This window comes from Rousettus aegyptiacus, unplaced genomic scaffold (genome assembly GCF_014176215.1).
Source record: "Rousettus aegyptiacus isolate mRouAeg1 unplaced genomic scaffold, mRouAeg1.p scaffold_m13_p_2, whole genome shotgun sequence".
Classification (NCBI taxonomy): Eukaryota; Metazoa; Chordata; class Mammalia; order Chiroptera; family Pteropodidae; genus Rousettus; species Rousettus aegyptiacus.
Genome location: NW_023416295.1, coordinates 92,428,131 through 92,455,718, shown reverse-complemented (window position 1 = coordinate 92,455,718; position 27,588 = coordinate 92,428,131). Strand labels below are relative to the sequence as shown.

Genomic DNA, 27,588 nt, shown 5'->3' with positions numbered 1-27,588 from the left:
AATCTATGGATTGCTTTGGGTAATATGGACATTTTAATGGTGTTGATTCTTCCTGTCAATGAGTATGATATATGCCTCCATTTATTTGTATCTTCTTTGGTTTCTTCAAAACTGGCTCTTGGTTTCATTGATATTTTAGACTCTATTTTGTTTATTTCTGCTCTGATCTTTATTATTTCCTCTTTTCTACTCACTTCGGGTCTTGTTTGCTGTACTTTTTTCTAGTTCCTTTAAGTGTAAGATTAGATTGTTTGATATTTCTCTTGTTTCTTAGGGTAGGCCTGAATTGCTGTGAATTTCCCTGTTGGAACTGCTTTAGAAGTGATTTGGGGGCAGTATATTTTCATTTTCATTTGTCTCAAGGTATCTTTTTATTTTTTCCTTGATCTCGTTGTTAACCCATTCATCGTATAGTAGCGTGTTATTTAGCCTCCATATATTTGTGTGTTTTCCAGTTTTATTCTTGTAGTTGATTTCTAGCTTCATTTACATTGTGGTTGAAGAAGATGATTTTAATTTTCTTAAATTTATGGAGACTATTTTTGTAGCCTAATGTAAGATATCCTGGAAAATGTTCTGTGTACACTTGAAAAAAAATGTATTTTCTGCTACTTTGGGATGAAATGCTCTAAAAATATCAATTAAATCCATCTGATCTAGTGTGTCATTTAAGGTTGCCATTTTATTGTTGATTTTATACCTGGATGATCTATCCATTGATATCAATGGAGAAGGAAGACATTTGTATTGGTGCAGATAAGCTAACATAGGCTAATTCTAAACAGTGTTTTTAATTTTCAGTTCAGGTAGTCATCTGTCCCTTAGTCATAATACCTGCTTTCTTGTTATCTTTGCCAACAGTTCTTTGAGATACAATGTTACTTTAGGCCCAGTCCAAAAGTTATTTTGTCCTGTTTTAACATTTCAGATGGTTGAGGCATAAGGCAGTTCCTCTGTGATGGCAGCTCTGACACCATTTTAAAGCGGCTCTGTTTATGTTAGTTGTTCACACCAGGAAGTCAAGGGCATCAATAGCAAGGAGACTTCTTGTGAGCAGCCTTTAGGCAGTAGAATTCACAGCCCTCAACTGGCCCTGGGATGGAGGAGTAAGGGCACGCCAGGTTTCTGGTCTAGACCCCTTGGTAAATATCATGTCATTTGCCAGAAGAGAACCTGGAGGGAAAAAGATATGGCAGTTCACTATGATGAATTAAAAATGGAGGCACTTGGAGCAAAGAGACGAGGTGTCTAGCCTGGTTCTCATTTCTAGCCCTAGAGTTTTGTGAGCCAGTCTTTTCGTATTTATCTTCCTCCTAGACTTGGGAACAGAACTGATCACAAGAATATGCTTTTCCTCTTCTCTTACCCTTACCTATTTATGATATGTTTTCACAGAAACCCCACCAAGGCTGACTCATGAGAGCCCTTCCCCGAGGTCATGCAGTCCTGAAGACTTGCCAGCCAACGGTCTGGGAATTTTGGAGTGATCACTAACGGGCAAGGTGTTTGGGTCCCTAAGCAAATTTGCCAGTCAGCCCTGGCTGAGTCTCAGTGTTCCTCGGCAGACCCAGTTGAGAAGAAAAAAGGGAACAGCAACATGAAGAGGAAGCAGCTATCAGAACGCTTCAGGGCCTGGGATTGCCCTCAGGGTCATTACCTTCTTCTTCTCTTTCTCTTTTTGACTATGTAGAAATGCTTTGTTCACCCACTATACTCTGAAGCAGTAGAACTTTGTGATTAATGACCCCTGATCTCTTGTGCCTCCATTTCTACATCTTTAAATGGGAATAATTATAGTACTGATTGCATAGCATTATTGGGAAGAATGAGTGAGGTAATCTGTACAAACTGCTTTAAACCAGTGCTCAGCATATAGTAACATTCAGCATGGTTTCTGTCTTTACTGCAATGTCTGTGTGCTAGTATGTCTAGAGGCAAGGGTTTCTGCTGATTCAGGAGCAGGAACTTATGGCTACCTGCTACCCCTGGATTTTTATGTTCTTATTGCTCTATCTCATGTACACCAAAGCTTTTTCTCTAGAAACCCTATGCTACTCCCCACCCCTCACTTGAATTACTCACCTTGTGGGGTCTTTGGAACCTACGGCTGGGTTGGGAAATGAGAGGTTGGTTGCTAGTAGATCAGGGAAATGCTGTCTTTTGGTTTTCTCACCTCCTCATAAGTTCCTCTGGCTTCCTGCCTCTTGAGGCTAGTTTAGATTTGTGGATCTCCCCTAAAACTTTCTTCTGATTTCTCCAACCATATGGGGGGGACTGGGTAGAGCCTTTCCACTGAAGTCGAAAGTCACTCTTGAGACCCATAGATGTCCATTCTGACTCAGCTCTGTAAGGAACTCATAATTAATTCTCCCAGTTACCCTTTGTGTAATGCTTCACTCTCTTTTTTTTTTTTGCTCTTACAATTGCTTGTGCTACTCATTTGACAATAAGTAATAATACAGTTTCTTGTGACATCTCTCTTTTCCTAATGGACTATTAAAACTTTTACTGCTATTTCACTTTTCAGAGGTTCATGCTTTATCTTTCCTCCCCAGTTTGTCTGCAAGCTCCCTAGTGAATTCTTTGTACCGCCGAGAGTACTTTATAGGATTTCATGTTCTTAGTAGATTCTAGAAAAACATGATTTTTGTTAAATCCCTTAGCTAGGCCTTGCCCTCAGTGTTTTTTTCTCTTTTCTTTATAGGCCCAGTTGGTTTACACAACATTGGACAGACCTGCTGCCTCAACTCCTTGATCCAGGTATTGATTATGAATGTGGGCTTCACTCAGATACTGAAGAGGTAAGACTATTACTCAGGCTGATAAACATGTATATTACTTTATGTTTTTAAATATTTGGTTATCACAGATGTTTTCTTTTAAAAGTTTCCAGAGAAAAGGCTTGTTTTACACATTCTAATCACCTAAGAAATTTAAAAAGTACAAATGCTTGGTTCTACCCTCAGATATTTGGTTTCATTTGGTCTATGGTGGGGCCCAGGCATTGGTACTTTTAAAAAGATTTCCCAGGTGATTTAAAAGTACAATCAAGATTTGATTAAAAGGAAGTTGGACTAGACTGATGTCAAAGGAGGAGTAAATTAGCGGGTAAGTGCATGAGTCTCTGTATTGATTTTTCTCAAACAAAATACATACATACACACAGAATATGTACGTATGTGTGTGTATACATGTATATATACACACACTTTATCACACATTCTTTTCTGCTCTGTGCTTTCTGTTATTTCTTTTTCATTGGCATCAGCAATTGAAAGATGCCTATAATTAAATAAATTGTTGCCAAAATACACTGACATCCTTTCATGTTGCCCCTTCTTCCCAGGACCTAAATGAGTATTTGGTGTTTCACTTTGGAGTGCTTCAGGGTGGACATCGTGCTGCATGACCACTTTGCTGTGGACCTAGGACCTACTGCATCTACCTTTCACTTTAGTTTGATTGTCAGGCAGGGTAGGGAGAGAGGTGAGGCAGCAGTTGTGCTGATCCCTCATAAGAGGGTGTTCTGTTCTCTCCACCTGATTTGCTAACGTGGTGGTTCTCAACCTAGTTCGTGCATTTAAATCATTTGGGAAACTTGAAAATTCTGTTAATTGGGTCCCACCCCCAGAAATTCTGATTTAATCTACAGAGTGGCCTGGACATGGAGATTTTTGAAAGTTCCCCCAAGCGATTCCATTGAGAACCATGGAATAAAGAAGTTCAGGGATATTCTTATTTGGCAGGATAACAGTACCAAGGGGAGGAGAAGAGCAGAAGAAAAGTGTCCCCTTCCAGCTGCTCTTGCTCTTGGAGAAGATGCAGGACAGCAGACAGAAAGCAGTGCGGCCCATGGAGCTTGTCTACTGTCTCCAGAAGTACAATGTACCATGTAAGACCACCCTTCTAGTTCTAGCTCCTGGTCTAATGCTCTGAGGAGTGGAAGATTGGTGAGGAGAGGCAGATGAGGAGATGGAGAGGAGGGGAGGGAGAAGAGGGAAGGAAGAGGAAAAGAGGGAAAGGGAAAGGAGGGAGTAGGAGAGGAAAGGACAAGAGAGGGAAGGAGAGGAAGAGGGAGAGGGAGGAGAGGGAAAAGGAGAAAGAAAGAGGGAGAGGGAAGGGGGTTGGGAGAGGGAGAGGGAGACGAGAGGGACTAATGATCAGGAAATGAACAAGACAGAAGTTAGGTAGATTGTGGATCCCTTATACTGGAGGCATTTACATAGTTCTGAAATATTTTAAAAGAGCCCAAATTTTTTCAGGCACAGAATTGGTATTATTTATGCATATGTTACTTTCATACTCACCCATTTTCCGCTTGTCAGTAGAATAAGTAAGCCTAAGAGTCTCCTCAGAGTTGACTTAGCTGCCAGTAAAGAATCCCAGGAAAACAGAATAAAGGATTAATAAGGAGAAACTATATTCTACAAAAGAAAACTTATAAATTGGTTAGTTAAAAAAAACCAGGCTTATTGAGATGTATATACTATAAAATTGACTCATTTAAAAATATATAGTCAGAAGTTTTTAGTATATTCAGAGTTGTACAGTCATCATCACAATTTATTATTTGTTTTTTCCTTCTTTAACCTATCTTTATCATTACTTATAAATTTATATTATCCTCTAATCAAGTTTCTTTAAATTAATCATTTTTGGTGACATTGGTTAATGAAATCTAGTAAGTTTCAGGTGTACACTTTAACAGAAAGGCGCATATATATTGCATTGTGTGTTCTTCATCCATAATTAGATTTCTTTCTGTCGCCACATATTTGACCCCACTACCTCTTTTATCCCATCTACCTCTTCACTCCCTCCTCCCCACTCTCCTCTGGTAACCACTAGTCTATTGTCCATGTCCATGAGTCTTTGTTTGTTTGTCCTGTTTGTTTGTTGCTTTTAGGCTTATATCCCACATATAAGTGCTATTATGTGGTTTTCAACATTTCCTGTCTGGCTTATTTCACTCAGCATGATTATCTCGAGATCCATCCATGTTGTTGCAAATGGCAGTATTTCATCTCTTCTTATGGCTGAGTAATATTCCATTGTATATATGTACCACTGCTTCTTAGCCAGTCGTCTATCATGGGACTCTTCTGTTGCTTCTATGTCCTGGCCACTGTGAATGATGCTGCTATGAACATTGGTGTGCAAATATCTTTTCGGATACGAGTTTCCAAGTCTTTGGGGTAAATACCCAGTAGAGCGATTGCTGGGTCATATAGTACATCAATTGTTAGTTTTTTGAGGAACCTCCATACTGTTTTCCATAGTGGCTGTACCAGTTTGCAGTCCTACCACCAGTGTATGAGGGTTCCTTTTTCTCTACATCCTCTCCAACATTTGTTATTACTTGTCCTGTTGATAACAGCTTTCTAACAGATGTGAAATGATATCTCATTATGGTTTTGATTTGCATTTCACTAATAGCTAGCAATGTTGAGCATCTTTTCATATGTTTGTTGACCATTTGTATGTCTTCTTGGGAGAAATGTCTGTTCAGGTCCTCTGCCCATTTTTTAATTGGATTGTTTGTTTTGTTGTTATTGGGTTGTATGAGTTCTTTGTATATTTTGGCCCTTATCAGAGGCATTGCTTGCAAATATATTTCCCCATTTGGATGGTTGTCTCTTTACCTTGTTGATGATTTCTTTTGCTGAGCAGAAACTTTATAGTTTGATGTAGTCCCATTCATTTATTTTTGCTTTTACCCTCCTTGCCTTTGAAGTCAAATTCATAAAATAGTCTTTGAGTCCAAAGTCCAAGAGTTTAGTTCCTATGTTTTCTTCTATGCCCTTTGTTGTTTCAGGTCTTATATTCAGGTCTTTAATTCATTTTGAGTTAATTTTGGTGTGGTGATAGACAACAGTCTTGTTTCATTCTTTCGCGGGTGGCTTTCCAATTTTCCCAGTACCATTTATTGAAGAAGCTTTCATTTCTCCACTGTATGTTTTTGGCTCTTTTGTCAAAAATTATTGCCCATATAAATGTACCATGTAAGACTCTCAATGCTGTTCTGCTGGTCTTTGTGTCTGTTTTTCTGCCAATACCATGCCGTTTTGATTATTGTCACTTTGTAGTATAATTTGAACTTGGGGAGAGTGATGCCTCCAGCCTCGTTCTGTTTCCTCAGGATGGATTGGTGATTTGGGGTCTTTTGTGCTTCCATACAAATCTGATGATTTTTTGTTCTATTTCTTTAAAAAATGCCGATGGGATTTTGATGGGGATTGCATTAAATCTGTATAATGCTTTAGGTAATAAGAACATTTTAACTATGTTGATTCTTCCAACCCAAGAACACAGAATATCTTTCCAATTATTTGTATCTTCTTCGATTTCTTTTAACAAGATTTTGTAGTTTTTATTATATAGGTCCTTCACATATTTTGTTAGATTTATTCCTGGATATTTTATTCTTTTTGTTGCAGTTGCAACAGGAATTATTTTTCCACTTCTTTTTCTGACAATTCATTATTAGAAGATAGGAATGCTATGGATTTTTGAACATTGATTTTGTATCTAGAAACTTTACTTGCTTGTTGTTTCTAGTAGTGTTCTTGTGGACTCTTTAGGGTTTTCTATAAAGAGAATCAAGTCATCTGAAAATAGTGACAGTTTGACTTCTTTCCTGTTTGGATACCTTTTATATCTTTCTCTTGCCTGATTGCACTTCACTAGGACCTCCAATGTTATACTGAATACCAGTGATGATAGTGAACAGCCTTGCGTTGTTCCTGATCTTAGAGGAAAGGTTTTTAGTTTTTTACCATTAAGTATAATGTTGACTGAGTGTTTGTCACAGATGGCCTTTATTATGTTAAGGTACTTTCCTTCTCTACCAATTGTGTTAAGTGTTTTGATCAAAAATGGATGCTGTATCTTGTCAAAGGCTTTTTCTGTATCTATTGATATGATCATATGATTCTTATTTTTAATTTGTTTATGTGGTGTATCATATTAATCAATTTGCATATGTAAAGCATTCCTGTGCACCTGGGATGAAGCCCACTTGATCGTGGTGTATAATCTTCTTAATATGTTGCTGTATTTGGTTCACTAGTACCTTATAAAGGATTTTTGCATCTGTATTCATGAGAGATATTGGTCTGTAGTTTTCTTTTGTGCGTTATCTTTACCATGTTTTGGTATTAGTGTGACATTGGCCTCATAAAATGAGTTAGGTAGTATTGCCTCCTTTGCGATTTCTTTGGAAGAATTTGGGAAGAATGGGTATTAAATCTTTGAATGTTTGGTAGAATTTACTGGTGAAGCCATCTGGTCCTGGACTTTTACATTTTGGTAGGTTTTTGATGATTGTTTCAATTTCCATACTGCTGACAGGTCTATTTAGAAATTTCCATTTCTTCTTGATTCAGTCTAGGAAGGTCATATATTTCTAAGTATTTGTCCATTTCATCAAGGTTATTAAATTTGGTATTATATACTGTTTCATAGTATTCTTGTATGATGGTTTGTATTTCTGCGGTATCTGTAGTCATTTCTCTTTTCAACCATGATTTTGTTTATTCATTTTCTTTTTTCTTTTTTCTTTAGTAAGTCAAGTCAGGATTTGGTCAATTTTATTAACCTTCTCAAAGAACCAACTCTTTGTTGCATTAACTTTTTCTATAGTTTTTTTTTTCAATTTCATTTAATTCTGCTCTAATTTTGATGATTTCTTTCCTTCTGCTGATGTTAGGCTTCATTTGTTCATCCTTTTCTGGGTTTTTAAGATGAAACGTTAGGTTGTTTATTTGGGCTCATTCTCGTTTTTGGAGATAGGCCTGTAATGATATTATTATTCCTTTTGCTGTGTCCCAAAAATTTTGATAGGTGTATTATCATTATCATTCATTTTTGTGTATCTCATGATCTCTCTTTTTATATCTTCTCTGACCCAGTCATTCTTCAGTAGCATGTTGTTTAATCTCCATGTATTGGTGGTTCTTCCTGCTTTCTTTTTACAGTTGATCTTCAGCTTCAAAGCATTATGATCAGAGAATATGGTTGGTATGATTTCAACCCTCTTGTATTTGTTGAGGCTATCTCTGTGGCCCAGTATGTGGTTGACTCTTGAGAATGTTCCATGTGCACTAGAGAGAATGTATAAACATCTATTTTGGGATAGAAGGCTCTGTATATGTCAATTATGTCTAGTTGGTCTTATGTGTCATTTAAGAATGTTTTTCCATATTGATTTTCTGTTTGGATGATCTGTCCATATTCGACAGTGGGGTATTAAGTCCCCTACTATGATAGTGTTTTGGCCTGTTTCTCCCTTTAGTTCTGTTAATAATTGTTTTACATATTTTGGGGCTCCCTGATTGGGAGCATAGATATTAATAATTGTTATGTCTTCTTGGTATATGATTCTCTTTCTCATTATGAAGTGTCCCTCAGTATCTTTACCTTTTTTTATTTTGAAGTCTATTTTGTCCAATATTAATACTGCTACTCCCATTTTTTTCTGAATGCCATTTGCTTGAAATATCATTTTCTACCCTTTAACTTTGAGTATATATTTGTCTTTGGAGCTGAGATGTATCTCCTGGAGGCAGCATGTGGTTGGGTTTTGTTTTTTGATCCATTCTTCAACTCTGTCTCTTTTTATTAGTGAGTGCAGTCCATTTTCACCTAGGGTGATTATTGAAATATGTGGTCATCTTATAGCCATTTTTGTGTTTTGCTTTTTAGTAGCTCAGTGTTTCTATTGCTTCCTTGTCCTTATGCATCTTGTTTTTGTATTTCGGTTAGGTTTTGTGGGCTTTCCCTCAGGTCCTTCTTGTTTTATGTTATATACTTCACTTCTGAATCTTTGGCATGTGGTTATCATTACGAGCAAATATATGTTTTTTTGCATGTGCCTTATCTCCATTCCCCTTTGCGAATTTGAATCTTTAAATCCCACCCCCTTTCAGTCATTGTTATCTTAATTTGTCCCTATCTATGCTGAACATTCATTACTATCTTGCTATAGCAAATCTCTTCTCATTTTTTAAGCTTATAATGCCCTGTTCTTAGTAAGGGTTGCAATCCTCTGCTTCTGTTTGCCTGATAGTCACCTTACTCCTAAATATGTATTTTTTTTGTCATTTTGTTTTAGGTGAGCTGACCCCTTTCAGCATTTCCTGCAATGCAGGCCTCATAGTGGAGAATTCCCTCAATTTTTGTATTCTGGAAAGATCTTTATTTCTCCATCATATCTAATAGAGAGCTTAGCAGGATACATTATTCTAGGCTGGTAGTTCTTTCATTTAATAGTTTGAATATTTGATTCCACTCATTTCTGGCTCATAAGGATTGTGCTGAGAAGTCCGATGATAATCTAATGGGTTTTCCTGTGTTGGTTACTGTCTTCTTTTCCCTGGCTGCTCCTAGAATTCTTTCTTTGTCATTGATTTTTGATAACTTTAATCCAATGTGTCTTGGTAAAGGCCTTTTTGGGTTGAGATAATTGAGTATTCTGTTGACTTCTTAAATTTCAAGATCCAGTTCATTTCTTAGCTTTGGGAAATTCTTGTCAACTATTTGTCTGAAAATGCTTTCTAATCCTTGCTCCTTTTCCTCCCCTTCAAGAATGCCCGTTATTCTTCTGTTTCCTCTCCTGATAGTATCAGCTAGTTTTTGTATTTCTCTTTCATTATTTTTCATTCTTCGGCTTCTCTCTTCTTCTTTCTGATTTATTTCTAGATTTCTTTCCTCAATGTCACTGATTCTTTCCTCCATTTGGTTGACTTTATTTCCCAAGCTTGCTATTTCATTTTCACCTCTTTCAGTGTATTCTTCATCACCAAAAGTTCTATTTGATTCTTTTTGAGCTTTCAGTCTCCTTGCTAAAGAACTCATTCTGCTCAGTTAGTTTTTTTTTTTTTTCAATTCCTGAAATTATTGACGTGACTCATTTTGGACCTGAGTTTTTTCAGAAGTACCATCCTGAATTTTCTGTCATTTAAATTGCATATTTCTATGTCTGTAAGCTTATTTTCTGGAGACATTTCTCTTTCTTTCTGAGCTGCCTCGTCACCTTGGTTGTTCATTGTGTTTAATGGACTATATCTAGGCATTACTGGAAGTGTATTCTGCTTTTTTTCCAGAAAGAAAATTTATTTTATAAAAGTCTCTTTGGCCTGTCGCAAAGGAGTTTTTCTTTTGGTTTCCAGTAGGTGGCGTCTAAGCCTCTTTGATCCCTGATTTATGTAAATTCTTAATAATGCCTTTTTTTCTTATAGATATTCAGTCATACTCACTACCTTCAGTCTCAATGCCTGTCAATGTTAGCGACAGTTTTGGTAGCATTTGCTCAGATTCCCCTTGGGCTCCGTGGTGTTTGGTCTTGGAGGGTATGGCGAGGGGGTCCTCTGGGTTGGGGGATGGGGGCTGCAGCTCATTTTTGTGTTTTGTAGTCACTGCTGGTAATAATCAACTGTTGTTTCTCTGCCATCCCTGCTTCTCTGCCATCCCCATTTCTCTGCTTTCTGCCCTGATATCTTGGCATTGCCACCGGTGGGATAGAGCTCACAGCTGTCTCAGGCAGAGCTGTTCAGGGAACCTGCACCTTTTCCTTTCCCCCTACCTCCTCCAGAGAGCTCTGGCTGTGAGAGGCAGCTTCTTTGTTTTTCCTAGTCTACTGCCTGACTCCCAGGGTTCTGACCTGTGGTGCTGTGATGGGCAGATCCCATGTTCAGACATGCTGGTGTGCAGTTTGGGTGTTTTTTTGTTGAGTTTTAGATATTCATCGTATTGTTATTTCAAAGGGAGAGATCTGGGAACATTTCTCTCCATTATGTTTCTGACATCACTTCAGTCTAATTTTAGACCATTCATCACCATCCCCACCCCACCCCCACCCCCCCCACACCCGGCAAAAAAAAAATACCCCTGTTCCTATTGGCAATCACTCACAATTCTTTGTTTTCTTCAAGGTTTTATACTTTTAGACATTATATTTAGGTTTATTTTTGATTTTGAATTAATTTTCACGAATAGTGTGAGTTAGGGGTCCAACTTCATTCTTTTGCATGTGGGCATCAATTGTTCTAGCACTATTTGTTAAAAAGAGTATTTTTTTCCCCATTGCATTGTTTTCATACTCTCGTCAAAGAGTATGATTATAAAGTTAGGTGTTTATTTCTGGACTCTAATTATATTTCATCGATCTTTATGTCTATCTTTATGCCAGTACTACCTTGATTACTATAACTTTGTTAGTAAGTTTCGATATTAGAAAGCATGAGTCTTCCCATTTTATTCTTTTTCATTATTGTTTTGGCTATTTGGGGTTGGTTGTCTTTCCATACAAATTTTAGGGTTACCTTGTTAATTTATGCAAAAAAGCAATTTAGCATTTTGATAGAGATTGCATTGAGTCTGTGGATCAATTTATGGAGTATTATCATTTTAGTATTAGTGTTCGGAACCGTAAGTATGGAATGCCTTTTCATTTATCTGGTCCGTCTTTAATTTCTTTCAAAAATGGTTTGTAGTTTCAGTGTACAAGTCTTAGACTTCTTTTGCTAAAATTATTTCTAAGCATATTTTTGATGCTTTTGTAAGTGGAATTCTTTTCTTAATTTTATTTTCAGGTTGTTCATTGCTAGGGTATAGATAAAATACATTTGGTTTTTGTATATTGATTTTGTATCCACAACTTTCTTGAACTAATTTATTAGTTCTAATAGTTTTTTAGTGGATTCCTAAGGATTTTCTATGTATTAGATTATGTCATCTGTAAATGGAGATAGTTGTAATTCTTCCTTTCTAGTCTGAATTCTTTTTATTTCCTTTTTTTTTTTTTTTTCATAATTGCCCTGGCTAGGACCTCCAGTATGCTGTTGAATAGAAGTGATGAAAACAGATAATGTGTTCTTTATTTCTGACTGGTTCCTTTTTATAATTTCAATTTCCATTTTTATGTTTTTTATATCTTTGTTAAAGTTGTCACTGAGTTCATCTGCACTTCCCCCAAGTTCATCGAGCATCTTTATAGCCAGTGTTTTGAACTTAACATCTGTTAGATTGCTTGACTCCATTATTCCTGGATCTCTGTTCTGTTCTCTCATATGGTTTCTGCTTCTTTGTCTTCCCATTTGGCTGCCTTTCTGTGTCTGTTTCTATGTACTATGCAAAGCTCCTAAGTTTCCTGGTCATATAGGTGCAGCTGTGTGTAGTAGGTGTCCAGTAGCACAGTCCTGAGAGGGGTTCAGCCGCAGGACAAGTTTAGCCCAACCCTGTGCCCCTCTGTGGCCACCAGTTAAGATTCAGCCAGTAATTAACAGATGCTGTGCTCATAGATGCCTCAAGAATCCACACCAGAAACCAAGGCCAGCTGTCTTCGCTGTGAGTCTTGGCGCTGCTCAGCAAAGAGCACTGGACTCCCTCAAGGACACATCTGGATATGGCTTGGGTGGGGCTGCAAGTTGGGGGAGGCAGAGTTTCATGGAATTCTCTGGGCAGAGTAACCTCTGTTATCTAGTTTGATGACGTCTTAGCTGACGGGGCTGTGTTCACACACTAGGACAGGGGTGGGGGTCGTGGGGGTGGGGGTGCAGTGGCCTCAGTAGAGGAACAATGGATACTGCCAGCACCTCTCCTGGGAGAGAGCCTTGCTTCCAGCCCTCACTCAGACAACTCAGTGTTCCCCTGTAAGTCCCTGGTGCCTCCTGTGGAGCCTGCCTGGCACTGGTGCTCAGAGTGAGCAAATCTGTCATCACAAAAGTCTGCTTGCAGATACGGCCCCTTTGAGAGGCGCCTGCAGCTGCTGTTGCCGCTGCCATAGCCTCTGTCCCACTCAGCCTCGTGTCTTTGCCCCTCCTACCTTCTGCTGTTGCAGGTGGACTAATTTTTCTCCCTAGTTGTAGTGCTTCTGTTCATCTAGATCCCAGGCTACTTTCCTTGATGTTTGCTCCATGTTTCTGTCACAACTTTGGTCACAAAAGGGATGAACGAAGCCTTTATCATCAACATCATTTTTCCCTGTCCTCTGTATTCTTCATTTCTGGCTGATTCTTTTTTGTTTTCTATCTCCACTTTTATGGTTTTTGTCTCTTGTTAAAGTTCTCACTCAGATCTTATACTCTTCCCCAATGTTCATTGAGCATCCTTATAACAAGTGTTTTGAACTCTGATCTGTTAGATTGCTTGTCTCCGTTTTGTTTAGTTATTTTTTCTGGAGCTTTTCTGTTCTTTCATTTTGAAAATGTTTCTTTGTCTTCCCATTTTGCTTGCCTCCTTGTGTTTGCTTCTGTGTATTAGATAGGGCTGCTATGTCTCCCAATCTTAGTATATATAAGGTCACTACCTTATATAGTAGGTGGCTGTGGGTTCCCATGGCACAATCTCCCCTGGTCACCTGAGCCAGTTGCTCCAGGTATGGCCCTTGTATGGGCTGCGTGCGCCCTCATGCTCTAGTTGAGCCTTGGTTGCTGTTTGCTCACCAATGGGAGGGATTGACCCTTGGGTTGATTGATTGTGATGATTGGCTGTGACCAGTGGAGGAGCTGTTGGGCAGCTCTGACCCTAGAGAGCAGAATTTGCTTTAGATGCCTGCCCAATCTGCCCTTTGGGTGTGCCATCCTCAGATGTGGTCCTGGGTGATTCTCTGGCTCACACTGAAGCCAGCCAGTAGGTGTTCAAGTTGGTGCCTCCTGAGAGGGACCCTACCACAGGCCAAGTTAAGCCGCAGCCTGTGCCTTCCCTGGGGTCAGCTGGCATGAGCCACCAAGTGATCTGCAGATGGCTGCCATGTACACTTCACTTGATTAGGCCTTGAGAGGCCAAGCCTCAAACCAAGGTCAGCTGCTGCTTGTGTTGGGCTTAGGATTGCTCAGCAAGAGGTATGAGGCATGCCAGGGCCAAGTACTATTTGTTTAGCTTCTATAAATCTTTGAGAGATTTTAGGAAAGTCTGTAGCATACAGGGTATTTGTATGGAAAAGCCACTGGAAATGGCTTGGTTGGGCCCACAGGTTGGGGCAGGGTCTCAGGGAATCACCAGGGTGGGGATAATTGAGTTAACTAGGTTGATGGGGAGTCAGATCTGGCAGCCTCCTGCATCTGCACACTGAGAAGAGGGAGGGTATCAACAAAGAAACAATGGCTTCTGCCAGCACTTCTGTCTTGGAGGCAGCTGCCCTTTTATCTCTTGCCAGACAACTCAGTTCCTCTTCTTATGTCCCTGGCACCTTTTGAGCTGCTACCCTAGTACTGGAGCTCAGAGTGATGAGTCTATCACTGAGCAATGTGGAAAGTCTGCAATTCCCTCAGCCTCTCAGCCTTCTGTCTCATTCAGCCACAATCTCCTCTGGCTTTCACAGCCAGAGCCATGAGGACTTCTCCTCCTGACACTGGAGCCCAGTGTGGGGCTGGGAACCCTCACTCCTCTGGGGAGACCTTTGCAGCTAAGATAGTTCTCCCAATTCTCAACAGTCACAAGCAGGTGTGGAATCAGCTCATTTTGCATCTTCTCCCCTCCTACCAGTCTCAAAGTGGCCTCTTCTTTGTGTCCCCAGTTGTAGGACCTCTGTTCAGCCATACTCAAATGATTCCCAGTAATGGCTATTCTGTAGATTACTTGTAATTTTGATGTGGTTGTAGAAGGAGGCAGGCACAGAGTTTACCTACTTTGCCATCTTGACTGGAAGCCCCTTACCCATTTTTAAATCGAGTTGTTTGTTTTCTTATTGTTAATTTTAAAGGTGTTTTTTTGGGGGGGGATATATTTTAAGCAACAGTCCTTTATCAGATATGTCTTTTATAGCTTGTCTTTTTATGCTCTTGACTGAATCTTTCGCAGAGCAGAGATTATTAATTTTAATGCAGTTTGGATTACCAGTTCTTTTATTGATTACACTTTGGTGTTGTACTGAAAAAGTAATCACCAAACCCAACGTCATCTAGATTTTCTCCTATATTATCTTTAGGAATTTTATAGTTCTGTATTTTACATTTAGGTCTTTTATCCATTTTTAATTAGTTTGTTTTAAGGATGTAAGATCTATGTTTAGATTCATTTTTAATTTTTGCATGTGAATATTCAGGTGTCCTAGCACCATTTTGTGAAGACTGTCTTCATTGTATTGCCTTTGCTCCTTTGTCAAACAGCCATTGACATTGTTTATGGTGATGTATTTCTGGGCTCTCCATTTTGTTCCGTTGATCTGTTTTTCTGTTCTGTTCCAATACTGCGTTGTCTTGATTACTGAAATTTTACAGTAAGTTTGAAATTAGTCCTTTGATTTTGTGCTTTTCCTTCAATTTTGTGTTGTCTCTTCTGAGTCTTTTGCTTCTCTAAATAAACTTTAGAATCAATTTGTCAATATCCACAAAAGAACTTGGTGGGATTTTGATTGGAATTGCATTGAGTCTATAAATTAAGTTGGGAAGAACTGATATCTTGACAATATCGAGTCTTCCTATCTGTGAACATGGAATATCTTTTCATTTATGTAACTATTCTGATTTTTCATCAGAATTTGTAGCTTTCCTCATATAGATCTTGTACATATTTGGTTAGATCTAAACCTAAGTATTTTATTTTCATGGATTATGATGTAAATGATATTGTTTTTAATTTGAAATTTTACTTGTTCATTGCTGATATATAGGCAAGTGATTAACTTTTATATATTTACCTTGTATCCTGCTGCCTTGTTATAATCAGTTATTAGTTCCAGGAGTTTTTGTTGACTTTTCTGGATTTTCTACATGGATGATTGTATCATCTGCAAACAAGGACATTCTTAGTTCTTTCTTTCCAGTCAGTATGACTTTTATTTCCTCGTTTTGTCTTATTGCATTAGCCAGAACTTGTAATACATGTTGAAAAGGAGTGGTGAGAGGGAACTTTCTTGTCTTTTTCTTGATTTTAGTGGAAAAGCTTCAGATTTTTCATCATTAAGTGTGATGATAGCTGTAGATTTTTGAAGATGTTCCTTATCTAACTTAGGAAGTTTCTTTCAATTTCTTAGTAAGGATTTTTTTATAATGAATGAATGTTAGATTTTATCAAATGCCATTTCTGCATCTATTAATATGATCATGTGAATTTTTTTTAGCCTGTTGATGAGATAGATTATATTAATTTATTTTCAAATGTTGAGCTAGTCATGCATACCTAGGATAAATCTCACTTGACTATGGTATATAATTCTTTTATATTATGGTAGATTCTATTTACTAATATTTTCTTGTAGATTTTAAGTCTATGTTCATGCCAGATATTGATCTGTAGTTTTCTTGTAATGTCTTTGTCTGATTTTGGTGTTAGGGTAATGTTGGCCTTATAGAATGACTTAGGAAGTATTCCCTCTGGTTCTATATTATGAAGAGGTTTTTGAGAACTTGTATAATTTCTTTTTTAAATGTTTGGTAGAATTTATTACTGAACCCTTGTGATGCTCTATTAATTTTTTCTTACCTCATTCATTTTTTTTCCCTTTCATACCCAGACTGTATAAATTTCAATTGACCTGTTTTCAAGTTTGATGTTTCTTCCATCTCCCTTCTCAAATCTTCTGTTGACCATCTATAGTGAACTCTTAATTTCTGTCATTGGACTCTTCAACTCAAGAATTTCTATTTGGTCCTTTTAAGTAACCTTTTCTCTTTATTGATATTCTTTATCATTTCATACTTAGTATTTTGACATGGTTTTCTTTAGTTCTTTGAAGATATGTTAACTAATCTGAAGTCTTTATTTACTAATGCTAATATCTGGGTCTTCTCAGTGACAGTTTCCACTGATTGCTTTTTTCCTGTACATGGACCAGACTTTTGTATTTCATTATGTATCTGATGATTTCTTGTTAAAAATAAAAATTTTAGGTAATACAATGTGGCAACAGTGAAAATCAGAAAACTCTACAATGGGATTTGTTGTTGCTGTTGTTTTTGTTGTTGCTGTTTGTTTAGTGACTCCCCTGGATTAATTCAATAAAGTCTATATACCCTGTGGTGTGTGGCCACTGAAGTTTCTGTTTGGTTAGCATCATGTCAGCTAATGATTAGTCAGAGATTTCATTAAATGTCTTGAACCAATAAGTCTTCTAGTCTTTACTTTGGGCTCTATGTTTATTAGGGCACACCTTCAAAGCTGAGGCAGTTTATGACACTTTAAGCCTTCATTTCTTGTTTGCACAAGACCTCAAAGTCAGCCAGATCTAAGAGATTGGAGCCCTCTCAGCTCTTACCTGGGCATGCAAATAGTCTAGAGCATCAGGAATAGTTAGAGCTTTCAAAAGTCTCCAATGACCATCTAATTCCTCAAATCTTTCTTTTAAGTTTTTGGCCAGGCCTTTTTTTTTTTTTTTTTTTTTTTTTGCCCCAGCTGGTATTGCAGTCTTAGGTAACTGCAATATTAATTGTCACTGATTGTTTTCTACAGATGCCCTGGGGCTGGGGCTTTGAGCTCTGAGACAGGTCAAATAATGTCAATGCTCTCACTTTGGGACTTTTTGAGGCTCTCCAGTCTCAGTCCACCTCTCTCGTAATTGCAAGGTTTCTGGGTTTTAAGGCCACTGCAGAGCTGCAAAGAAGAAAATGGAAATAGGCCAAATTGAAAAAGCCTCAAACTCTGCTCTTTTTATTTAGATTCTGCACTTTTTCTTTCTTTCTTTTTTATTATGGTGACATTGGTTAAAGAAATCCAGTAAGTTTCAGGTTGTAGTTTTTCTTGCATAGACATTCCTAAAAGTTTTATTAAGTCTTGGTTACTTTCCAGAAGTCTGAAAAAATTTATTTTGACAATTTTTGCCAATATATTCATTGCTTTTATGGAGGAGTAGATTTATGGAGACCTTCATTCTACTGTTCCAGCCTTATTCTTACCTTCCTTTAACTTTTCATAGAAGTTTGTACACCTTAGGGAAATTTTCTTATTCTTCTTTGAATTATGATTATATGGATACTTATATGGTTTCTTAGGGACAGGAACTTTCTCTGGCATGTGTGATGCCTTGTATATAGCAGGTGTTAAGTCAATTGTGGGTTGGGCAAATATCCCTGTATTTCTTAGATGAATTGAGACTTTTGGTTCTGGTATGGTCACATGAGGCAAAATGTCTCCACATGGCAAGGTGAACCAACTTCCTTTATGTCCAATGGTGGCTCTGTAGCAGGCAGCCTTCTGTAAATAATTCCCTAGAGACAGCATCAGTTCAACCCTGCTATTTGTCTTTAAGTTTTGGGATTATTATCTTAGAATATGGATTAATTAATCTATTCAACTAATATATATTATTTACCTATTATGTGCCAGGTATTGTGCTGGTACTGTAGATAAGGGAACAAGAGTAATAGAGTCTTTGCCTTCATGGAGTTTACAATTTAGAGGAGAGACAGGCCAAAACAAAAACAAAATAGAACCCCAAAACATTAAATACAGTGAAGAAATAAAATGATGTTGAAATAGCAGATATGAATATTTAGCACATTTATAATAACCACCCTTTCTTGCAATGTCTTTGCATTTAGGCAGACATTTGTCCTTTTGTAAGATAGTCCTCAGTGTGTTTCAATTTTCTTTGTTTTCCTGGGTTTCTTTCTTAGGAGATTTGTATATACCATTTTAGACTTATGAGGCGGGACAGGACAAATTCTCTTGAGTTGGGGAAGATTCAAACCCTGCACTGAGAGAGAAGTGGGTTCTTGGCAGAACATAAGAAAGAATTCAAAGACACACCAAAGCTTTGTCAAAAGAAAAGTTTATTAGAGAAGGAGTAATACTCAATAGACATAGTGTGGTCTCCTCTCAGAGGCAGAATGAGAGAGCCTGAGAGAGACTCAGAGGTACAGAGACAATAGAAAGAGATGAAGACAGTGAAAGACACAGAGTAAAGGCACTGAGAGGGACCAAGAGAAAGATGCTGAGAAGGATGGAGAGAAAGACACTGAAAGGGAGAGTGTAAAGGCACTGAGAGGGACTCCGAAGGCCAGGGAATTCAGTTTATATTTCATTCTTTAGTTCCTGTAAGTTACAGTTTAAAGACTTTGCTTACCCATTTTCCTTTGATATGGACATACAGTGAGGAAAGATAGGAGTAAGTAGCATGAAAAGGTAAGAACATGTAACATGAAAGGTCTGGTAATTTCGAGCTTTTGATTCTTAGGTTTCCTATAGTTTAAGACATAGGACATGAATGTTTATTTTGTGTAGGGCAACAACTTAAAGACTCTGTTTTTCCTGTTTTCCCTTAGGCAATAGGGAAATGGGTTGTTTGCAATCCCAGCAGAAATCATCCTTTGTTCTGCAGGTTTCCTTGTGGTCTGCCTGCAGGGCTGCAGCATATTACTGTCTCTGAATATAGCTTGATTTAACATTTTAGTTCTCTTGCCTTCTCCCTACATTACTTCCATCTACTTACATAACATATGTAGAATTCACTGCTTAATTCTTGCCTTTTCTTAGCCAGTATCACCTATCACTGTGATGGTCTATTCCCTTCTTGTTCTCCTAGAAACCTTTAGGGAAGACCTGGGTCAAATATCACTGTTGGGAAACTGCTCGAGTTTTAGGGGAGTGAATAACAAAATACATAACAGCACAGAGAAATGAGTGGCCATAGGAGTCTAATGAGAGTGTGGGCTTGGCATAGACATGGAGAGAATCCACTATTGACTCTTGATTTTACCTAGGTGTGTCCCTCAGTGGAGACCACTAGGGGTAGGTGGCAAGTCAGGACAGAAAACTTGTGAGATGCAGTAGGACTGAATTTTAAGGTTTAACACTCAAATCAAAAATCAATACCAAGCTTATTTTCCAGTTCTGGCACTTAACTTCTAGTGGAAACTTAGCCTGAAAATGGGGCAAAGGTTTGGAAAATGCAGTGGAGTGTTCATGTGCATCTAGGTAACTAGGGCACAGGGCATGAGAAGTGTTCCTGGTGACCTTGCTAATTGGACTATTACTTTTCTCTTTGGCCAGTGTTTATCCAGCATGATGCTGCTCAACTCTACCATATAGTCTGGAACCTAATTAAGGACCAAATCACTGATGTGGACTTGGTAAGTTTCTAGAACTAGAGAGCTCAGAAGATGAAGATGCTTTTCTTTTAACTCATTCAGTGATCATTAATGTAGTGTGTAGAGAGGATTAAAAGAGAAAATCATATAAAATGCCTATCACAAGTTCATAATATTATTACTGTTATTTTGTACCTTTTTGAGTAGAACACAGAGCATTAGTGACTGCCATTTCTGGAGTTTCTATCTCGTGGCCCCAACTTCTGGAAATTGGCCTAACTTGGTCTATTTATGGCTTTGTACCCTTCTTCCCTCTCCCCTCCTTTCTCTTGCAGGTAGAGAAGCTACAGGCCCTGAATACAATCCGGATGAAGGAGTCCTTGATTTGCCTCGAATGTGCAGTGGAGAGTAGCCAAAACAGTTGCATGCTGACCCTTCCCCTTTCTCTTTTTGATATGGATTCAAAGCCCCTGAGAACACTGGTGAGGGATTTCTCTTGGTGAATTTTCTGTTCCCACACAACTCAGTGTTGCCAATGCCCCCTTGCTTCTTTAGTCCACCCTTGGCTTTTTACAAAATCATTTTTATTTCCTTTGCATGGCTCTGGCTAAGTTCTCCTTTGATTTGGCAAAAAATAAAATTCTTACCTCCTTTTTTCCCTTTTGAGTGCCCCCTCTTTTCTTTTCTCCTATCAGTAGGTACTTTTTGAGATCCCAGCCTGTTTACCACTCTGGGCCAGACATTAAAGGGACATGGAGAAAACTAGAAGAAAAACTTAAATCCCCATCTGTAGGATGAGGGGCTGTACTCTAGATGGGAAATACCAATCCTGCTTTTTTCTTGTTCTCCTGGGACAGGAGGAGGCCCTTCACTGTTTCTTCCAGCCTAGGGAGTTGTCAAGCAAGAGCAAGTGCTTCTGTGAGAACTGTGGGAAGAAGACCTGTGGGAAAAAGGTATTCATTCACTCCCTGAAACCAAATCCTTCCCCCAGTTCAGGGTTGCCCATAGGGGGTTTCCTGATAGACTTCACAGAACTCCCAGGGTCTCTCATGATGGCTAAAGGAGGGAATCCTGATTAGGCTAGTATCTGATAGGATCCTGGGGCTCCTCAGATCACATCACTGAGAGGAACAGAGCTTTTTAAGGATAAGGAGAGAGCAGGGGCCAGAGTTTTTCCCTCAGGCCTAGACCACTTCCTGACAGCGGACTCCATTGTTTCCCTGGGTTCCAGGACCTGTGCAGCACCCAGGGCTGCTTTGGAGAGCTCAACAAACTCAGCAAATGGGAGCCCTCTATTGTATTGCATCATTCTGCTTCCCTCTTTGTTGGGGGGGAGGGGGAGGCAGGGAAACAACATACAATTGCCCCTGCTACTTCTCTGAATCTATCCATTTGAAGTGCGTTAGGACTTTATCTCCAGGATAATTTTTGCTTTTTCAGGTCTTGAAGCTGACCCATTTGCCCCAGACCTTGACAATCCACCTCATGCGATTCTCCATCAGGAATTCACGGACAGAAAAAATCTGCCACTCACTGTATTTTCCCCGGAACTTAGATTTAAATCAAGTCCTTCTGACTGAGAAAGACCTCTACAATGCTGAGGACCAGGTGAGACACTCCTCACTCCCCATCCATCCTCATCTCATCAGATGCCATATGCTTTTAATTTTGCCGCCCCTTCTCCCTAAGCTGCTTGAATTCACTCACTAATTAGAGATGGCATTTTTGTGTGTCTTGTCTGTGTCATTCTGTCATCTGAGCAATTATATCTTCTGCTGGCCATGCTTGGGATACACAAAGGGAGGACAACTCACCAACAGCTGGGTGTGATTCATAGAAACATTTTCATGTATTCAAGAAACACATTTTTTAAAATGACATTTTAATGATGGAGATCTGTGTATACTTGAACAGCTATGGGTTGTTATCACCACCACACCACCACTACCACCATTTGCTTTTTGTAGCTGCTTTTCTTTTCTTTTAAAATCCAAAAGACTGTGTTCCTAAATATTGGGTTTGTATTCCTATGCCTCACAGCACTGAGGGAGGGAACCTGAGGAAAGGAACTCATAATTCAGGACATGTCTTTTAAATAAGATGTGTAATACATGTATGTAGGTAAACAGAACATCTTGGGTTGTAAATATAATACCAACCAAGCTTTCTTTTTAAAATGGCTTATGCTCACTTTGAGGATAATAAGGTAGAAGCCAATTCATTGGGCCAATTTAGTAAAAATAAAGTTAAATTCAGTCGTTCTGCACTAATAACTTATTGGGAGATTCTTAGGAAAAAAGTGACATAAAAAACTTTTCTCCATACATTTAAAATTCTACATTTATATATGTAGAATTTGCTAAGTATAGAATATATCCAGTTTTGAACTATTTTGTTCCATTGATCTGTTTACTGTTCATGCTCTAGTATTTTAAATATTGAGGCCTAATAATATGTTAGAATAGCTCCTATTACAATATAGCTTCTTTACCAATTCAGGGCACATATATACTTCATAACATTATCAATCTTCTAGTTCTCTTCATTTCTACCTTGCACAGTCTATCTTACATTTTTCCACTTAAAAATGACTTTGTTATGGAAAATTCTGAGTATATACCAAACTAGTGAGGAATTATACAACAAATCTCTACATCCACCAAGCAGCTTAAACTGTTATCAAAACTGATGGCCAGTCTTGCTTTATGTACACCACCATTCTCTTCTTTTCTTGACCCTCTACTGAATTATTTTGAAGCAAATCCCAGATACCATACCATCTTATTAGTATTTCATTATGTCTCTTTAAAGAATAAGCACTGTTTTTCTAAACTATAACCAATTCTATCTCATAATTCCTTAATATCATCTAAATCCAGTCAATATTCAGATTCCCTTGACTGTCCTATAATATATTTGGTTTAAATCTATATCCAAACAAGGTCTACATTTGCATTTACTTAAGTTAGTTTCCTCCATCCCTCCTCTCCTTTCCTTTTTATTCTTTTAGGTTAAGAAGTCTCTTCTCCTTTTCACTTCCTGGAAATTCATTTGGTTGAGGAATTTTAAAATATACCTCCAGAATTGGCTGGTTCGTGTTATTTAACATGTTCCTGCATCCCTTGTATTTCTTGTAAACTAGATAGTTAGATCTAGATATTGCCCTGCATTTAAAAAAAAAAAAAATCTAGTATAAAGTCCCCAAATGAAAATAGAGAATAATTTGAGTTCTCCTTTTTGGGTGACTTAGCTTCATTTGCACTACCCTCACTCCTGTCCCACATCATCAAACCTGTTTCAGTTTCAGGTTAGGAACATTATTTGACTGTGTTGGGAAAATAGAATATTTCTGACTAATATGGAGATCCTGCTCACAGTGATCAAAACTCTCTGTCTCCTGCCATTATCCCCTTTTCACAGTCATTTATTTTTTGTCTTGAATTTCTAAGATTTGAGGGAGTAGAACGACTTTCTGCCAAGTCTAACGCATATCTCTTGTTCTTCCTCTCTGGGTACACTGTGATATTTTATGTCATTGATCCTACTTGCCTTCAAAATCAATCTATCCTAGATTTCTCTTTTGCCTATCCTTTTGTTGGTATTTAGTTTTAATTTCATTCATCTCCCCATTTTTCACATGTTATCTTTTTAATTCTCATTGTTTCAATGATCACCTAAAACTGAAGACTTGCAAATATATTTCTTGTCCAGGTCTTCCTCTTGACCTCCAAACCAGTATACTCATCTCCTAGTGAATGTTGTCACACAGTCCCTATGTTCATTATTTTCATTCCCAAACAGCTCTGTTCCATATTTAACTTTATAGTACCAACATTTTCTAACTTCCAAGCCATAAACCCAGGATTCATCCTTACAGTGCCTTCTACTTACTCCCCTCCTTCTGCATCCAATCAGTTACTACACACTTTTAATTATTTCTTTCTAATTTTTCACAAATCTTTCCCCTCATTTCCACCTTCACCCTCACTTCCTCGTGTAGTTTAGGGGTTAAGAGCTCAAGATTTAAAGCCAGACAGGCCCGAGTTGAAATCCTGCCTCTCCTATTTATAAACTCTGGCCCTTGGGTAAATTACTTTACCTCCCTGAGCTCAGATTCCACTTCTGTAAAGTAGTATTTATATTAGCACCCAGCTTATAGGTTTGTGTGAATATTAAATGAAATAATACATGTAAAGACTTGGCAAAATGCACAGCGAATGCTAAAAGATAACTAATAAGTATTATGTCAATAATGATTATTATCATTTTAGTGGTTACCACTGATAGTAATTATTCAAGTTGTCACTATTTCTTCCTTCCTTGCACTACTATGGTAACCTAACATGTTATTGGCTTCTGTCTCACTTGGACTCTTAATCCATTTTTCAAACCACATTATTTCAAATAATGTATTCTCAAACATAGACCTGGTCATGCTCCCCCGCTTAAATAAAGTTCTAATTCCTAACTTGGCCTTTGGAGTTTCATCTCTTGTGACTTCCCAGCACCCTCTCTGACTTCCTGTTCCTCAGTATGCTCTGCTCTTTTATGCTGCCAAGTTTTTGGCGTTTCTGGGTCTACATTCAAGTATGCCTCCTTTCTATAACTTGTCTGCCAATCTTATTCATCCCACAAGAGCAATTAAAGCATATCTTCTTTGGGAAGCTTTCCCCAGCTCCTCAAGCTTTCCTTGGCTGTTTGGTTGTTCCTTCTCCTTTCTTGGGGCAAAAGTTGGGTCTTCTCAAATTTACCTGTAAATATACCTGGTACAAAAAATGGCATTCTAATTCTGGCATACTTACCTGTGAAATTCTTAAAGTCAAGGACTGTTTTATAGCTCTTTTGAAGCACCACTATGTGGCATAGAGTAGGCACTGAATAAATGTGATGAAATATTTGTTTATTCTAAACTAAGGTTAGAAAAGGAGAGATGGTGGATGAATCATTTTGTCTTATGTTCTTCTAGATTGGAGGACAGTATGAACTCTTTGCTGTGATTGCCCATGTGGGGCTGGCTGACTTTGGTCATTATTGTGCCTATATCTGGAATTCTGTGGATGGAAAATGGTTCTGTTTCAACGATTCCAATGTTTGTTGGGTGAGGATCAACATCCTGGATTGGGTTAGCTACCTATTCTGAGCCCAGGGGTGGATGAGTCCTCCTCATCCATAAGGTCAAGCCACATTATGGTCCTGTTCTCTCTGTGTGGGGCCACTTTGTGAGGTTTAAAGCTGTTTTCTGCGTGGAATATCCATTTGGTTTACAGATCTGTAAGAGTCCACTTAGCTCAGAGTCTAAGTTTCTGGTGTTCTAAATTCAGTGCCCTACAGCTTCATGCACTATGGGAAACTTATGGAAAACAAGAGTTAGAAATCTATAAGTTAGAACTCTGGGCTTATCATAACCAGGTTTAAAGTATGCTAAGAGAGACTTCATGTATATCACTAGATGTTGTGGGTATTGGGAGTTTCTAAGGGAGGGTTTGTCTGGAAGAGTGAGGGAGGGAAAGTTGTAGCACCATGTACTCTCTGGATGCTTAATGAATATCCCCTGGTTGCTTCACTTTATATGTTTATGTACTTCCAGGTATCCTGGGAAGATATCCAGTGTACCTATGGAAATCAAAACTACCGCTGGTAAGAGAAGTATTTGAATAATGGAAACCCAGTGAGCTTGTAAAGGGTTCTTGTTGCTGTAGGAAACTCATGGATTCAACCACTGCTTATATTTGCACAACTCCCCAGGGACTAAACTGTTCAGCTTTATCTTTCAATATTCATTTCACTGCACCATGATTTTCTTACAATTTAGACTTTAACAGTACTAAAGTGTAAGTAGCTCCCCAGACATCATATCCTCCATCTTCTCTCTGTGGCTTTGCATATGCAGTTCCTGGCCAGTATTACTCTCTTTTAATTTATCATCGAGGCAAAGTCCCCTTCATATTTCAGTACCTCAGCCCATGGTCTTTTCCTGCTCTCTAAAGCTTGCACTGATTCACCCAAGCAGATCTACAGATCTACTTGTCATGTCCTTTCACTGCATTTTGAGCATACCACCTTTATAGACAGAGTTACACGGTTTTGTAATTGTTTGCTTACATAATTTTCACATTATACCATTAATGAGAGTCACTGTGTTCCAGTTAAACTTATTTGCAAAAACAGAGTCAGATTTGGCTCATAGGTTCATAGTTTGTCAATCCCTGATTTAGATGTTAACTAATAGCAGCTTAGTGGTTATTTTCCCCAGTCACCTGTTTTGTTTCCCTTTGAGGCGATGAACAGATGAACGCTTGATCCAATAACCTGGAAAGTTTTTTGATGTTTGTCCTATCATGAATTAATAATGTATCAATTAACTATGAATGTTTCATTAATGCTATGATGTTGTATTTTTTTTTTCTAGGCAAGAAACTGCATATCTTCTGGTTTACATGAAGACTGAGTCCTAATGGATATACCCTAAGTCTTCAGAGACTGACAAAGTGTCATTTTTCTTTTTGAGTCCTGAATCTGCTAATTCTCTTAAGAGATTTTTCAATGAGGAGAAACTATTTTCAAATTGTATAATTAAATTATATTTATTATCAGGGGAGATTATCAAAATATTTAATAGTGACACTACCCAGGCCTTGATTAGCCAGAATGGATACTTCCACAAGTATAACCTGGCCACGTGGTTGGAGCAGAGTCCTGAGTGCTCCCTGCTGTGCAAGAGATTAATTTTTCAGTTGGGGTACTGTGGGAATTGAGAATATTTCAGGGGAAGAGAGGCCTGGACAACAATTGTAGTGGAAAGCATTCGGGTGGCAAGGGGCAGTATAGGGAAGTATTTCAATATTTTACAACCAGGGTGACCTTACTGGTATGTCTGGCTGAAAATAATTTGTTTATAATTTTTTTTTCTTTTTAGAACCAATATTCATTCTATAAAGGTCAAGTGTTTTATAACTCTTATTCATTCATCTGACAAATATGCATTGATTATCTGTTCTCCATAAGATATTGTGCTAGGTACAATAATGAATAAAATTTTTTCTCTCAAAAGTTGTTAGCAGTTTAATGGGTGATAATTAAAATACATAAGATACTGAAGGTTCATGCTACAGGAATTCAAAGGAAAGTGAAATCACTTCCATTGTGTGGCCATGGGAGAAGCCTTCAGGCTGGAAAGGGGCTTAGGGTGGAGGACAATCCATTTATAGGAAAAAACATACTCAGTGGCATGGTTGAAAAAAGTAAGGCTCAGGGTTCAAAGGTTGTCTATGAATCTGGCTTCCCATTACAATTATGGCAGGTAGTCGGAGCTCTGAAGGTAGAGGATCTTAAACTAAGCTAAGAAGTTTGGATTTGGATCTAATTTAATAGGTAATAAGGAACTGTTGAAATGCTTCAAAAAGGGAAGGAACATGTAATGGTGTTTTGGTAAAATGAATCTGTTGTGGGCCAAAGACATGGATTAGAGACAGGGATGGTAGGCTGAATGGAAAAACATTCATAGCTAGAGCCTTTTGGTGGAATAATGAATGTGAACAGTGAGAGAAGAGGGGTCCAGGAAGACTCCAGGGCCAGCCTGGGAAGTGAGCAGATTTGAACCTCTCCATGTTATAGATGAAGTGAT

At 38.2% G+C, this 27,588-nt stretch overlaps 1 protein-coding gene across 2 annotated transcripts; it reads left to right on the top strand.

Annotated features, from left to right (window-relative positions):
• Window positions 1-1,398: 1,398 nt before the first annotated feature.
• On the top strand, window positions 1,399-27,014 carry USP18 (ubiquitin specific peptidase 18). Of its 2 annotated transcripts, XM_016125415.2 has the most exons (11): window positions 1,399-1,467; window positions 1,566-1,649; window positions 2,705-2,801; window positions 3,747-3,892; window positions 19,927-20,006; window positions 20,300-20,446; window positions 20,822-20,917; window positions 21,405-21,572; window positions 24,931-25,062; window positions 25,552-25,601; window positions 26,374-27,014. In XM_016125415.2, exons 2-11 carry the CDS (start codon window positions 1,598-1,600, stop codon window positions 26,417-26,419), a joined length of 1,014 nt encoding a protein of 337 aa, XP_015980901.2. In that variant the 5' UTR covers window positions 1,399-1,467; window positions 1,566-1,597; the 3' UTR covers window positions 26,420-27,014. The 2 variants fall into 2 exon arrangements, with proteins under 2 accessions (XP_015980901.2, XP_015980899.2); XM_016125413.2 differs by having other exon boundaries at window positions 1,399-1,649.
• Window positions 27,015-27,588: the final 574 nt, after the last annotated feature.